The sequence below is a fragment of the Ammospiza nelsoni genome, chromosome 18 (genome assembly GCF_027579445.1).
Source record: "Ammospiza nelsoni isolate bAmmNel1 chromosome 18, bAmmNel1.pri, whole genome shotgun sequence".
Classification (NCBI taxonomy): Eukaryota; Metazoa; Chordata; class Aves; order Passeriformes; family Passerellidae; genus Ammospiza; species Ammospiza nelsoni.
In genome coordinates, this window is record NC_080650.1 from 3,550,542 (window position 1) to 3,565,334 (window position 14,793).

Here is a 14,793-nt window from a genome sequence, read left to right on the forward strand (position 1 = left end):
CTCTTGCTGATGGCAAAACCTGACCACAGGCTGAGGTCCCAGGGCCAAAGCTTTTCCCAGGCACTTGTGGGTCTGGATGAGGGGTAAGGAAAAGTCACAGAGCAGCCTGAGCTTCCACACAAGCCTTTCCCTTCAGCACAAGCCCCAGTTCCTCCCAAGGGAAGGAGATTCCCAATGATCTGCAGCAGTGAATAAACACCCAGACAGACACTGCAGGGTCTCTGCTCACCTGGGATGGTTTAAGAAGCTGGAGGGGATTCAAGGACTGAGAGTTATTTGGTTTAACACAAAACCTTCTGCAATTCTTGCTTTTTCTGCACGAGCTGCCCAGAGATAACTGCCCAGCCTTATCTGCTCCTATCAGCTCAGCTGGGCCCAACTCCCCCAGCCCAAAGAAGGCCAAGAGCTCATTTGGACAGCTTTGCCTTTGAGTTAAAAACTATCAGACTCCCAAAATAACCTCCTCCCCTCCAGTGGAACAAACACACAGAAAGAACTGCACGCTGGTTTAATTTTCCATCACATTTTTTGAAAATGAATTCCAAGATACAGTACAGCATCTTTAGTGTTCTACACAAAGCAAGCCTTCAGCAAAAGGTCAGAGGATCTTAATGGTGTAAAAATATATCTTAAATAAAATAGTTTCTCTAGCAGAGCAAGCCGTGCTGTACATCTCGAGGTCCTTAGAGTCATTTACAGAAGGCAGAGGCCTGGTAGGACAATCCACACCCTGGAAAAGTGAGTGTACATTCCTGCTCCAAGGTCAGAAAAAAAGGTCCAAGTCCCAGGTGGTGGGGGCAGATCTCCAAACCCAAGCAGGGGATGCCCAGAGTGCACTACCAGCCCTGTAATTCCAGTGAGGAAGTTCAACTCTCTCTGTCCATGCAGGCAGGAAGTGGATGAGACCCACCCACCTTCCCAGGGTCATTCCAGGGACTGGGGCTTGTCCCTTTCAGTGGGCCAAAAAAATAAACTTCTAGCAATAAAGGACTGGCTGTTTCATGCCTGTGTTCCAGGCTGGACCTGCTCAGCCACAGCTGTTTCAGTGTTCCAAACTAAGGTCATGATTGTTCCAACAAGGACCAGGATCATCCTGAGGCCTGGAAAGACAACTGGGGACTCCCTTGCCATTTTAACAAAAGATCAGCCTTTAAATGCTCTAATTCTGAGCACAACAGCAACCAGGACAGTCGCTTCTCCAGGGAAAAACCTCCCACCCCAGAGCACTGAGTCTTAGATTCTAAGTGAAAACCAACAAAAAACCCAAACCAAAGCAGATTTGTGCAGAAATTTCCCTTCCAGGACCTGTGTCCCTTAGGGGCCAAGTCACACAGCAGCTCTGGCAGCTGAGGTTGTGGATAGTGCCACGTTTTGGTGAGCACAGGAACTGAACCAGAGCTGCAGCTCCTGCTGAGGACCCGGTGAGGGGCAGCTCCAGGAATGTGGGAAGAGCCTGGGAAAGGCTGTGCCTGTTCCTCTCCTCACCTGGCTCCAGGAGAACACTCTGGAGCTCCCACCAACACTGCCAGAGCAGCTCAGACAGGGACACACACACCCTGCTCCAGGAGCACTGGGAATGTGTCCCCAACTCACAGATGACTCCACTTAATTTGCAGAAATAACTATAAAATAACCACACTAAACAGCATCCAGAACACAAGCCTTCCACCCTTTGTGCCCCACAGGCAGCACAGCAACCACTGGCCTCTCAAAGGCCACCTTTAAAATTCAGATTGTTCAGAGGAAAGTCCCTTAAAGCCTTTAAATTCCCAACCATTGGCCTTCAGGACTTGCCTGGTTTATTTTCCACACCTCAGTCCTTTTTCTTTCCAAACTACAGTTCTACTCCTGCACAGGCAGTTCTGCAGTGTCAGGACTGCACATACAAAAAGGAGATGTATATAACCTAATTTACACTGTTTTATTAAATAACTTCTTAATTGAAAATACTTTTAATCCAGGAGAAGAACTGGAGAAGCCTTACACACCAGGCTGAGCCTACTCTACAGCATCCCCACAGGGAATGGGATGTTGGATATGGACACACCCCACACCCCCCCACCCCAAAACACTCTCCAAGAAAGTCAAATGCATGACAGGAGGGGCTCTGAAAAGGAGGGAAGGCAAAATAGTCACCAAGATCTGCCTAAAAACAGCTAAATAGTGCAGTGAAATGCTTTTAAATACCACAGACACCTCCACTGACTTGCAGCCAGTTTTTATGAGCAGCTCTGGAGACAATTTCTAGCTGAGCTTTGGTGAGCTGGGTGTTGCCAGCCCGAGTCCCGAGGTGAGCCTGGCCTGCTGCTGGCACGGCCAGTTCCAGGTGGGAGCAGAGAATTCCTGTGCTCATTTCCCTCTCTTGCCACGGCCTCTCCTGGAGGAAGGTTTGCCTGTGCCTGCTGTGGAGGAGCTGGCAGAAGATGCCACTGCAATGTTGATCTGTCCTTCCTGGATCTCCTGGCGGGTCTCAGCTGGGAGGTGGTTGATTTTCTGTTGTGTCTCCAGGTAGAACATGACATCCCTCAGCTGCTCCTGGATCTCCGAGATCTGCAGGTCCTTCTGCTCACAGGTTTCCTTCAGCACCCTCTCCTCCTCCTTCAGTTTGTTCTGCAGCAAGGCCTGGTTTGCTCTCAAGCACTTGTTCAGTTCCTGCTCCTCCTTCAGCTCGTTGGAGAGCTTTGCCACTTTATTGTTCAGCTGGGAACACCTTGCAGAGAGAAGCAGGAGTCAGGAGAGAGCCCTGCCCACCCAGACCAAACACCAGCTCAGCCTTTTCACTGATAACTGACCCCCAGCCCACCAACTCCACCTGGAATTTGGTTTTCCAGCAAAGATGGACAAGGGGGGGGGAAATACAAGATTCTGAAATTCCCCCCAAGTCAGGCAATTCCATCTCATGCCAAAAGCCAGCAGCACAGGGAACAGGCAGGATGTGCCTGGGAGATGGAACTGACCTTGGACACACACCTGCAGCTTTTGGAATGGGTGCCAAAAAGGGCACAGGGATTACAAGGGACCCTTGAGAGAGCTGAGGGCAGTCAGGGGCCTCCTGCCACACTCCAAGACCCTCAAAACACCACTTCACTGGGAGGGAAGATGCTCCCACAAGGGTTACAGCCCTGTGATTCACAGACAGGGCTTCCTGCTCCCAACAACTCTGCTTTTGCCCTGCAGTTTGCTGGCACCCTCCTCTGCCCATTTCCCACTCAGGAAGGTGAGCAGCATGGAGCTCAGTGTCTGTGCTCCTGCTGGACAGGCCCTGGGCTGGGAGGAAGAGGAACACAGTCCCACCCAAGGACTGCATGGGTCCACAATTCCCAGGCTGGACATCTTTCCTCCAGGCACTTCCCAAGACCTGTGTTTGCCTCTGTGCTGTTCGATGCCCCTGCTGAGCTGCCGTTCATCCCTTTGGATGCACCCACCAAGGGCAGAACAGGCTGGCATCTCCCTCAGAGCAGGTAGGGGAAGGATCCCTGAATGCTGAATATGCAGAGCGCGGAAAGGGAGCTCATGGCCCCAGAGCTGGGCTCACTCAGACACTTCCCATTTGTGAACACCTACAGAAATCAGAGCTTTTTATAAAGCAAGCCATGTTCTCAGTATTGCAGCTTAAACAGCTCAAACCCCAGGAATAGCAGGAGGTTTTTTTTTCCTTTTTGGATGTCAGTGCACGGTGTTTTAATGGCTGCATGGAACTAAACCTGGCAGTGGTACCCACTTCCTCTCCACTGACTGCTTTTCTTTGAGCAAGTCATTGAGCCGCTGTTCCAGACTGTCACACTTCTCAATGGTCTCTTTAAATTTGGTCTTCATGTTGTTAATCTGTAAAAACAAACACAGGGGCATTTCCAACAGCTCAAAGTCTGCTGCCCTTTCATCAGGGCACTTGGTTTTCCAGAGCTGATTCCAGACTTTGACCACCTCCTCTCCCCAGGTAAGGAAAGCCTAGAGCCAGGTTTTGTTCTGGTGAGGACCCCCCGTGTTACCCTTGGATCCCAGACTCCCAAGGAGCCACATTGCCGTGGGAGCTGCTCCCACAGAACAGCAACTCCGGCTGCAGATCCGTGCCAGGCACTGCCAGAAGCTGCAGCAGCTCCTTAACTTCTTCCTGCCTGCATCCAGCATTCCTTGAGCCACTCTCTGGTGGTTCTGGATCCATCAGCAAACTCAAATTTCCACCTCAAGGCTGGGTTTTTGCTCATTTTGAACTAAACCTCAGAGGATGAGTGTGAAGATGAGCAGGGGCTGACTCAGCACTGACCCAGTGACACCAATATCTCCCAAACACAAACACAAACATCCTCTGGCCATGGCCTTTCCTCCTCCCCCTGCTGCTCCTGGAGAAAGCCAAGCTCTTGTCTCCAGGTGCCAAACCTCCAGCATGAGACTTACAGGAAATTTAGAGTCAGGAATTCTTGTTTGCCTTCCGTTGGTGCCTCCAGCACGCTCAGAGGCAGTGGGGCAGGAATTTAATGGGAAATGCTTTCCTGGAGGAGCAGCCTGCACTGATGTCAGTGTCAGCACATATGGGTGCAGAGCAGGTTTGGAGCCTTCCAGTCCTAATCAGGGAATGTTGGTGCTGCTGCTGGTTAATTTGGGGAAGGAGCCTGAGCACTGATAATGGAATACACTGCATGGTGGCACCGATCCAGACAAGATTACATGGAGCAAGTGCCATGGATAAAATTATTGGGATCTTTAAATGTGAAACCACGTTTGGAGCAGGGATGAGAGTGGTTTCATTCTGAAGGTGCTTTGAGGATTGTGTCTCCTAGCCACCTCCAAGATAATTTTTGATACATATTTTCCTTTTACAAAGCTCTCCATAAGATTCCTGGGACTGTTTTTTAGGACAACCATTTCAACAGTCACAATTTCTATTTTTACTTAATTGCAGACACTTAAATGGTTAATTAGAAGTCCTGAAGAAAGTTAAGGACTTAATTCTAAATCCTGACTCCCTTTAAACCTGGTTGAAAGGATGCATGTAGAGTGAACAAGCAGTAGAATATCCTCCCTGGATTCTTCCTGGTGACATTTTGAAGCAGTCCTGCCTGCAGGATGCTTTATAGGAGGAGACTCTGAACTTTTCCCAAAGGGTGATGAGGAGAGAGAAGGGATCAAAAAGAAAGGGCAAATCAATATGCATTTGGAGCAGAGAGACAGTTCCACCTTCTGCAGCCCAGCAAATTAAAGTCATATTGTCTGTGCTCCACCACCATTCCCCGGAGATCTGTGTCAGAGAGACGGATGGCTCCGGGATCCTGCAGCACCACGCTGCCTTCCTTCACCACTGCTGCATTTCCCCAGCAGCACACTGAAATCAAGCTGCAATCTTTGTGGCAATCTACCTGCTTCTGCACCACTGAGCAGCAAATTGCTCCCTGGGAGCAGCCAGATAAGGGACAGATCCATCTTGGAGCCAATTTTCCCAGCTGGGAGCGGAGCCGGCTGCGCGAGGCTCAGCCAGAGATCCAGCAGCTCCTTCTTCTCCCACTGAGCAGGGCCAGGACCCTTCCCAGAGCCCAGGGCAGAGCTCACCTCTTCAGCTGTGTCCTTCTCAATCCGGACAATCTTGTTTTCCCAATAGATCCGCTGGGATTCCAGCTGGCTCGTCAGCAAATAGGAATACTACAAACACAGAGACACAGAGCACTCAGGGTGGCCCTGCTGCTGCAGGAGCCCCGAAGGTTCCAATCCACAATCCATTTCATCAGTTTAACAGATGAAATCAGGAAGTTCTGGACACACACAGCCCAGCTGCAGATCCATGGCTTTCACCAGTTTGGTTTCCCAATCAAATAATTTTGGGTTTTTTTGGAATTAAGGAAAGCCTCTACAGCACAACAAGGATCAAGTGAAAATATCAAACCAAGAATTGTTTAAGGAGACAGATTTTTCATGGGAATGGCAATAAATGTCTACAGGAAAATGAAGCACCACCCATCCCTGTCCTTAGAGTCTGAGACTGCAAAGGCTGAGGGGAAGAGTTCCCATCCACAACCCAATCTCCAGTGCAGTAGGATCAATGCACATATCAAGTTTCCTATAAGGAGATTTCTGGGAAAGCACCCTCAGCTCTCTGTAACCAATTACTCCCAATTACTACTTCCCAATTACTCTTCTCCAACATGTATGGCCCATTCCAATGTCATTTTGGTATCTGAACAAGGATCTATGCCCTACATCCCATCTTTTCCCTTTTGGTTCTGCAAATGAGTCATGAGAAGGTTGAAAAAGGTGATTACTCCTTTTCATCAGCCTAATAAGCATCAAATTAGGCATTCACTAGAGAATTAAACATGCACAGAGCCTTGATCACTCTCAGTAATTTCCGAGTGCCAAAACACTGAAATATTTCAAGAGAGAATGAATTTGGCAATCTCATTAGACAGATCTTACATGCTTTAAGCAACCACCTTACAGGAAAAAAAAGGGTTAAAATTAGCTGATTTAGCATCTAAGTGTTATTCAGAAAATTCACTGAAAAGCAACCAAATATTTATGTGAGCAATGAGCTGCTCCAGTCTGGTCTCTGTGGGCTGTTCCTGCTCACAAACCCTCGTGTCTAATGCGGCTGAAATCGTGCTGCAGTGGCTGCTCAGCGAGGCAGGCATTTCAAGCTCCTCTCCTTTAGTTAGGAGAAGCTGGGCAACAGGTACAAAAAATAAATAAATCATTATCTGTTCAAGAGAAGGGAGCAGAACAGGGCTGGCATCAGAATCTCAGCTCTCTGTGCTCGCCAAGGTGAGCGCACAGCTGTGGATTCCTGCATCCTCCTTCAGTTTGGGAGCTAAACCACCCAAACTGACAGTGCCACACAGATCCTGGCTCTGAACCATCCACTAGGAAGGGTCTGGGGAGTGACTCAGACCCACTTCTCCCTCCAGTGCTCCCTGTGTGCAGCAGCACAGGCAGCTCTGCTTCAATCACCAGTGACCACAGGACGACACTGCAGCCAGCTCTGCACTGCATTGGCTCTGCAGAGCCAGGGAGAGGCTTAAAAAAAATTAAAAAAAAAAAAAAAAAAAAAAAAAAAAAAAAAGCAGTAAACCCATCCTGCTCCTGCCTGGAGACAATTCCAGGCTGGGAGCAGATCTGCTGCCTCAGCTGATGGGATTGAACCGTGCTTGTGGCGGGGTTGGAAACATTTCCAAAACGCAGAGTCCAACAAGTGAAAATATTTACCTCTAATTGTAAGGCATCAATTTTCTCCTCCTGGCACATATCCCCCTCACACTCGTACTGAACTAGCTTGCCATCAGTTTTGCTTGCCACCAGCCGATGGACATAATTGTCTGGGGAGAGAAAATACAACCATGGGCCCTCAGATCTGAGGAACCCCAATCAGGGGGCACAGTGAAACCACCCAGACCCTGCCCCTCAGCCAGGCACAAAGCCAACACCACATGCATTTGTTCTTTAGCAGATCCCTCCCAGCCACCTCATGGGCTATTTGGAAAAAATATCTTATGGGGTGTAGCAGACCCCATAGATTGTCTAAGACCCCTTGGAGGGCTGAGACTTAACAGTAGAAATTGCTGAGTCACGATGAGACAGCAAAATAAACTCCTGTCTTCCACCTCTTGGATCCTAGCCTACCTCTGTAACCCCATAGGTCACTTTCCCCTAACCCCTACTGTTGGACAAGTTTGGATCCCTCTGTACCCTAGAAAAAGGGGCTGGTTTAGCCCATTTGGCATCGCTGGAACCCTTCACAGACCCCTCAATAAACCATCACTGTGGAACCACCAGGACCTCTCCTTCTCCTCTCTCTCATCTGCTTTTCCCCTTAGCCCACAGGTGCCTTAGCAAGCAAGAGCTGAAATCATAGGAGAGCTGATAATCACTAAAGAGCTGAAATCCACTGAGCTTGCTTAAGGCAGCCACAGCTACGAGCGGCCTGGGTATTGGGGCACTCTGTCTCCAAGAGGGACTGAGCTATCAGGATAGGACTGCCTTGCTTGGGGGCAAAGCCTGCTCTGGGGCAGGGGAGACTTCGATGGGGTATGATGGAAAAGGAGTAACAAACATTCCAGAGATGTGAGACTTTGTGACAGAGTCACCTTCCCAAGAAGCCACTGCTAGAGCGGAGATGGCTGCTCCCCAAAATCAGGGATTAACCCAGACACAACCTGCTCCATTCCCAGCCCCCTGTGCCCTGCCCAGTCCCTGGGGGTGCCCAGGTGGGGGCTCACCTCCAGCATAGTCCCAGACACGGTGGTTGGTGAGCTGCATGGCGTACGTGTGCTGCGTCTCCTCAAAGTGCTTGTAGGCGTGGCGGCTCACGTAGCGCCCGCAGCCGATGTGCCCGCAGATCAGACAGATCCACAGGTTCTGCAACACACAGGGGGCAGCTCTGGGGGCAGCAGCACCCCCACACACAGCCTGACCCACCCCACATTCTGTCAGCGGCTGCTTTCCCACTCACCCCACAGCTGGAAGGCAGCTCAGCCCATCAAAGGCAGTTCAAACCCTGCAGGGGCTGCATAAATCCCACCCAGATGGGAGATGGCCTTGGCTAAGGAATGAGGGCTCTCAGCAAGCTCTGGAGGGCACACACTGGAAGGGGCACCACCATCAGGCTGGTTTAGCTCCCTGCTGTCACACTGATCTAAGAACCACAGAGATTCATCAGAACAGGAAACCTGTGAGGTGACCTCCCTTCCCAGCACTGGTGCAACTCAAAAGGAAAGCTGACACCCCACTGGCTGGTAAAACCAGCCCAAAATCAGCCTGAGAATAAGCCCCAAAGCAACCCAAGCAGCTGTGCAGTCAGATCTAGGCCAGATCTCACCTTCCACCCACCTACTTACTTCTTGAACTCCACACTCAAAACACTTGTTCTCTTCCACAGGCTCTGGAGTCTGGCAGTACCTGCACACAGGGCACCTGGAAGGCAACAAGAACATCATGAGACACTGGGAGCAACATCTTCACATTCCAGTCATGGAAAAGAGAGCCAGAGAGCTCCAGGGAAATGCCTTGTGCAGCAGAGGTTCCCTGTTTCACCCATGAGCTCACATTCACCCCACCTGAATTCACTCCACACAAAGTTACTGGCTTTAAGTTGGTGACAGAACAAAGAACAGTTCTCCCAAAGCCATTTCAGCTGGATCTGGTTTTGGTGCAGTCCAAGGGGTTTACACAGAAGCCACACACTGAGGAACGGCATTGGAGCTACACACTGCTGGGGACAGCCAAGTGACACTCTGCAAACACCCCTCAGTCCTTAAAACATCCCTGAGGAGATGCTTCAATCCCACCCCAACAACAAGGATTCAATCTCAGCTTTCCCAGGAAGAACATCCCATAACTGTACCCTAAAAGAATCAGTAGCAGGAAGATCCAGATCTTTCAACTCTTTTGGAACTCCCTCGGTGCTGCCACAAAGACAGAACAACCCAGAGCAGAAGGAAGCTGTGTCCAGCCCCTGGAGCAGCACAGCTCAGCTCAGGAATGGGATAACTGAGGCTGCCAGGACTGGTTATGTATTTTTCATCAGCTGCTGGGCGAGCCCCAGAAATCTTCCAGGGAACAGACAACTGGGCTGCAGTCAGTTCCTATTCAAACTCAGGCACCTGCAGCCTCTGTGGTGCCTGAGCAAGGAGAACAGAGGTTTTCCTTTCTCATTTCTTCAGACTGGGAGCATAAGCTCTGCTTAAATTGTACATTCCATATTTAAGGGCTGTTTGGGATCTTGCTCCTGCACTGGCTATGCTCCACTGCCCCAAATTTCCACTGGCTGGATTTGTAGAGCAAAGCAGCCCTTCAGCCTGCCCAGCTCCAAATCTGATCAATCTCCCTGAGTTGTTACTCTGCCTTAGGAGTGACAGATCACAGAGAGCTACAATCCTCCTCACATTCCATCAGAGAATCCAGGAATTGGGACAGCAGGGACGGAGCAGGGACGGAGCAGGGACAGGGAGGATCTGCAGCCTCCTGTGCCTGCCTAGGGTGCAGCAAACCAGAGGAACGGCAAACACACCCAGCTGACAGCAGCACTTGGGGATCCAGGCACACCAGAATCCCACTCCACAGGGATTTGGGAAGCTGGGAGCACCAAGAAGAGAGGCTCAGTGGCAGCAAGGACAGCTGCCTTAAGGACAGACACAGATCCAACCTCCAGCCTGCCCTGTGCCAGGGACACGACTTCCCTTCACTCACCTGGAACAACAGGAGCCTCTCCTGCCTGATCTACTGAGCCATTTTGTCATCATCCCTTCTTCCCCTGCCTTCCTCATCTCCTCTTCCCCCCCTCCCAGCATCCAGGTAGGAGAAGGCTGCAGGGCTCCCCACAAGAGCAGATCTGCAGTGCCAAGGCAGGGCCTGGCTGAGCTGCCAAGGCTGAGTGAAGCAGGGCTGTGTGTGCAGCCAGGCCTCTTTAGCCCGGCTCTTTTCTCCTGGAGTATTTTGAGACAATCAGCATTCCTCTACAATTCCCCCTGGGAATCACTGTTCAATTACTTTTGGCAGGGAGATTTTTCTCTGGGAGCCCCTTAATGGGAAAAACTGAGCATGAGGGCTTGCAGTAATTGCTGCCCCCACAGTGCCCAGCAGAGCTTTGTCAGCACAACCCCAGCACTCCAAGCAGGGCCCCAGAGGTGGCAATAAAGGCCAGGCTCTCACGTGGTGTCCTCCCAGCGCTGCAGGCACTGGCTGTGGAAGCTGTGGTTGCAGAGAGTGGTGAGGATCCCGTTCACAGACTCATCCATCCTCTCCAGGCACACGGTGCACTTGGGCAGCTCTGTCAGGTCCATCACGGGCAGGCTGGCCCCCTGCAAGCACCAAGCACACAGAAACTGCTCAGCACCTTCCCAGCAGCAGCCATCAGCTCCAGCTTCCCATCACTGCTGGCACCAGGGTCAAAACTGTGACACAGGAACGCTGTGAGGCCACACAGTGCTTGGGAATGTATTGCAAAGGTAAGAAAAATGATCCCCAACATTCAAAGGGCCACAGTGAAGGGGCTGCACCTGCAACCAGCCCCACTGTGCTCTGTGGATTCCTTAAATTACAACTCAAGGCAGGTTTAGGTCCCAAAATTCATGGAGTCACCACACAAACTCTTCCCATTCCACTGGAATGGGAAATGGAGGTGAGGATGATGTATTATGGCATTTTTCCTGCTTATTCTTAAAAGAATCCTTTTAAAACCTTCTTAAATGCTAGTAAAAAACCAAACCAAACCAAACTTACATCCTCTGACTTGAAGACTTCAGCCCTCTCCACATAGACGAGCTGGCAAACGTCCTCCTCGATGGAGTTGAACTGCCGGCCATTGCAGGCCATGTAGAAACTGTCAGCATCAGCCTGGGCACAGGGCAGGGAAACTGGTTACACACAGAAAAACCCACCCAAAGGAGAGGAGGAGAAACCTCCCATATCCCCTGGAACACCAGAGGGGGTTCAGCCAGCTCCAGGCACTGCAGTTTGGGGCTGGGTTTGGTGTCAGCTCTGGAAGACACGAGTGAAGCTCAGGGCAGTGACACCATGGTGACATTCAGCAGGAATTGGGGATTCCCCCTCAGCACCTGCTTCACCCTTTGCTGGCAATTTCAGTACATTTGCAAAGCAAATTTGGTCTCTGCAAAAATGTAAGAGGCTGCTGTGAGGGACAGGAGCAACAGATTAACTGTGGGGGAGAATCCATTCACCACTCACAGCCCAGCCCCAAAAAGGGCAAAAGAAGCAGAACCCACCCAAACCCTGCCAAATCCATCACCCCTTTTCTCTCAGTAGCTCCCCAAACCCTCTCTCCACAACCACCAATTCTCACTCTCCTGATGCCAGGCAGGAGCATAAAGAAACTGGAGATTTGTTTTGCTACCTGCAGGCACAGCCATTAGGGGTCAACAGAGCTTCAGGGAATTGCCTGAGAAACAGGAAATTCAGAGCAAACTGAGCAAAAGTTCAGGGATTCAGCACTAAATATCTGCCTGAGTAATTTAATGCAACAAGAGATACAAAATCATCTTTGTAATACTGAAGTTAGCACAAGACTCACACAAATCTTCCATCTGCACTAAGGGCTTGGGGAAACGTCTCAGGTAGAATTCACAGCTGGGGGAAACCTCTCTCTGAACCCCAAAACAAACCCTGAACCCCAAAATAAATCATGTCAGCTGGGAGAAGAAAATGTCCAAGTGAAAGGGTCCACACAAGAATTAGGGGGGAATTTAGAGGTGCAGAGGTGCCCAGTCCAAGGGGCCTGAAGGAACAAACTGTGATATCTGGGTACCAATAATCAATTCACCCCAGGCTCTCACACTGGGGGGCTCTGTCCTTTCCACACTGGCAGTGGAGATCACCCAGCTCCTCAGAAAAGCAGGAAAAGTCTGTCTTAAAACAAAGGGAGCTCCCTTGGGTGGGTCTTTTGTGTTCAGCACAGCACAAGACTCTGAACAAGCTGAGAGAAAGCAGAAAACTCTGTAAATGGATTAATTTTTGAAAAACATCCTGCCAAAAGAACAGGACAGCCAGAACATGGCATCCACTGCTTCCAGGTGTGGGAATAACCTCAGCAGCCCCAGGAACACTCTGGGAAGGAGGACAGAGCTGTTTCTCCATGGGTAAATACAACCCTGGCTCAGGGCTGCCCATGAAGCCACCCAAACCCCAGAAGAGTGACCTGGTGTGACATTCCTGCAGGCAGGGCCTTACCTGGGAGCTGAACTTGATGAGCACCATGTACTGGTTCGGGGTGGAGTCCCTGATGATCTTCATGTGCTCAATCACCTCGTAGAAGGAGGCCACAAACTTCATGAGGTCGTGGCTGGTCATGGTGGCGGGGACAGTGAGGATGCAGAGCATGGCACTGCGCCTCACATCCTCCTTCAGGGACGTCATCTTGCTGGGGACACAGCAGGGACACAGCTGGACACACAGCCACAGCAGCTCTGCTGTCAGACTTTAACCCTCTTTTGTCATCAGGAGTCACCACAAACAGGCATCCTTCAGCCAAGGATGAACCTGGCAGCTCCAGGAACAGTGGGATTGTTTGACACCTGTTTTTCTATAAAAACAGCTGAATTTGGCAAGCCCCAGATGATCAGCGCTATTCCTAGAACAGCTGAGCAATGTTTGTTATTGTTGCCAGTGCCCATTTGGTGGTTTCTGCTCTCCGTTCTCTCAGGAAGGCCTGAAATGGGAGTTCTCACACAATTACAGGGGAGTGGTGTGGAAATGGAACCCCTGAAATACAGGATGAGACCTCCAGAAATTAACATTTCCCCTGCCTCACACAGCTCCCAAGCCTGTCAGAGATCACTATTTTATAGTGGGATCCCTTGGAAAGCTGCTTTCAAATGTCTCTTTTTGTTAATCTGTGTTTGTGTTACACTCTCACAATCCCTCAACACCCCCAGTGTCACACACAGTGTCACAGGTGCCACCCACAGCCCCGGGCTCCACCACCAGCACCAGTCACTCTCTGCATTCCCAGGAGCCAGTCACCCTTCCTGTTTGTCCCCACCAGGAGCCACAGCCCCAGGGTGGCCAACTCACCCTCCCACTCCCACCTGAGCAGCCACGAATGAGGAATTCTCACTTTGTTTTGTACAGGTGCATAATTCCATGAACGATTTCCACCGAGGGGTTCCCGCTGAAGAAGGAGATCTGGTCTGGGAGCTGCTTGGAGGGAGAGTCTGGAGCAGCCTCACACTCCTGGCTTTGATCCTCCTGTTTGGATTTGTCCTCAGCTGATGCAGCCTCCGAGGATTTCCTTCCCTCCATGGCAGCTTCTGCTTCACCTTCCACAGAGGCAAAGTTTCCCCTTTACTGAGGGGAAGGCAGCACCAGGATCACAGCACAGACACCCCAAAAATCCCGGCCCGGGAGCTTTGTCCAACCTCTCCTGGAGCTCTGGCAGCCTCGGGGGCAGAACCTTTCCTTGATCTCCCCCTAAACCCCCTGGCACAGCCCCAGGGTCCTGTCCCTGTCCCAGAGCTCGGGGAGGAAGCTCGGGAGGAAGGTGAGGATGGGGATGAGCTCGGGGGAGGAAGGTGAGGATGGGGATGAGCTCAGGGGAGGAAGGTGAGGATGGGGATGAGCTCAGGGGAGGAAGGCGAGGATCGGGATGAGCTCAGTGGGAGGGAATCACCGGCTCTGCCCCGCATTCCTGAATTCTCTGCTCGTTCCCCAAACCGCAGCCCCACAAACCCCACAAACCCCGCCGCACCGGGGATCCCCCGCCCTGCCCGGCCGGTGACAGCTCCGGGACGCTCCCCCCAGCACGGGCAGCCCAAACCGCCGGTGCCCGCGGCCGGTACCTGCCCGCGGCTGGATGGTCTCGATGATCACGTCGGTCATCTCCCTGCGGCCCAGGTGCTGGTGCAGGATGGCCGCCCGCTCCCCGGGGCCCTTCCCCTCCAGGCAGGCGGGCACGGCGCCGCTGCTCTCCGCTGCCATGTCCGGAGCTGCGGGGACAAAGCGGGCGTTGGCAGCGGCGGCCCCGGGACGGCCCCGGCGGCAGCTGCGCGGTGCGGAGCGGGCCCGGCCGCGCTGCCCCGCGCCGCCCCGCCCGTGCCCCCGGCGGGGGGAACCCACCGGCCGCGCTGTAGGCGAAGCCCGCGGGCAGCGGGGAGGTCCCGGCCAGCTCCAGCCGGATCACGACCAGGGACACGCTCATGGGCTCCGCGGGGCCGCCGACCGGGACCGGGAGCGCCGCCGCTTCCGCCTCCCGCACCTTTCCCCTCTGACCCCGTGACGTCACGGCGCGCTGACGTACCCGCCGGCGGCGGCTGCGGCGGTAGCGCGCGGGGGGCTGCGAGGGGCGGCAGCTGCTTCTCG

The 14,793-nt window shown here is 52.1% G+C and overlaps 1 protein-coding gene across 3 annotated transcripts; it reads right to left on the reverse strand.

Moving 5' to 3' along the window:
• Positions 1-493: 493 nt before the first annotated feature.
• Positions 494-14,705, reverse strand: BRAP (BRCA1 associated protein). 3 transcript variants are annotated; one of them, XM_059485337.1, is made up of 12 exons: positions 14,551-14,705; positions 14,274-14,420; positions 13,553-13,754; positions 12,667-12,856; positions 11,203-11,316; positions 10,633-10,781; positions 8,820-8,895; positions 8,202-8,340; positions 7,192-7,301; positions 5,545-5,634; positions 3,722-3,825; positions 494-2,710 (listed from the first exon to the last, which is right to left on the reverse strand). In XM_059485337.1, exons 1-12 carry the CDS (start codon positions 14,630-14,632, stop codon positions 2,350-2,352), a joined length of 1,764 nt encoding a protein of 587 aa, XP_059341320.1. In that variant the 5' UTR covers positions 14,633-14,705; the 3' UTR covers positions 494-2,349. The 3 variants fall into 3 exon arrangements, 2 of the variants coding, with proteins under 2 accessions (XP_059341320.1, XP_059341319.1); XM_059485336.1 differs by having other exon boundaries at positions 8,202-8,391; XR_009419687.1 differs by having other exon boundaries at positions 2,684-2,710; positions 5,355-5,634; positions 8,202-8,391.
• Between the last annotated feature and the right edge of the window lie 88 nt (positions 14,706-14,793).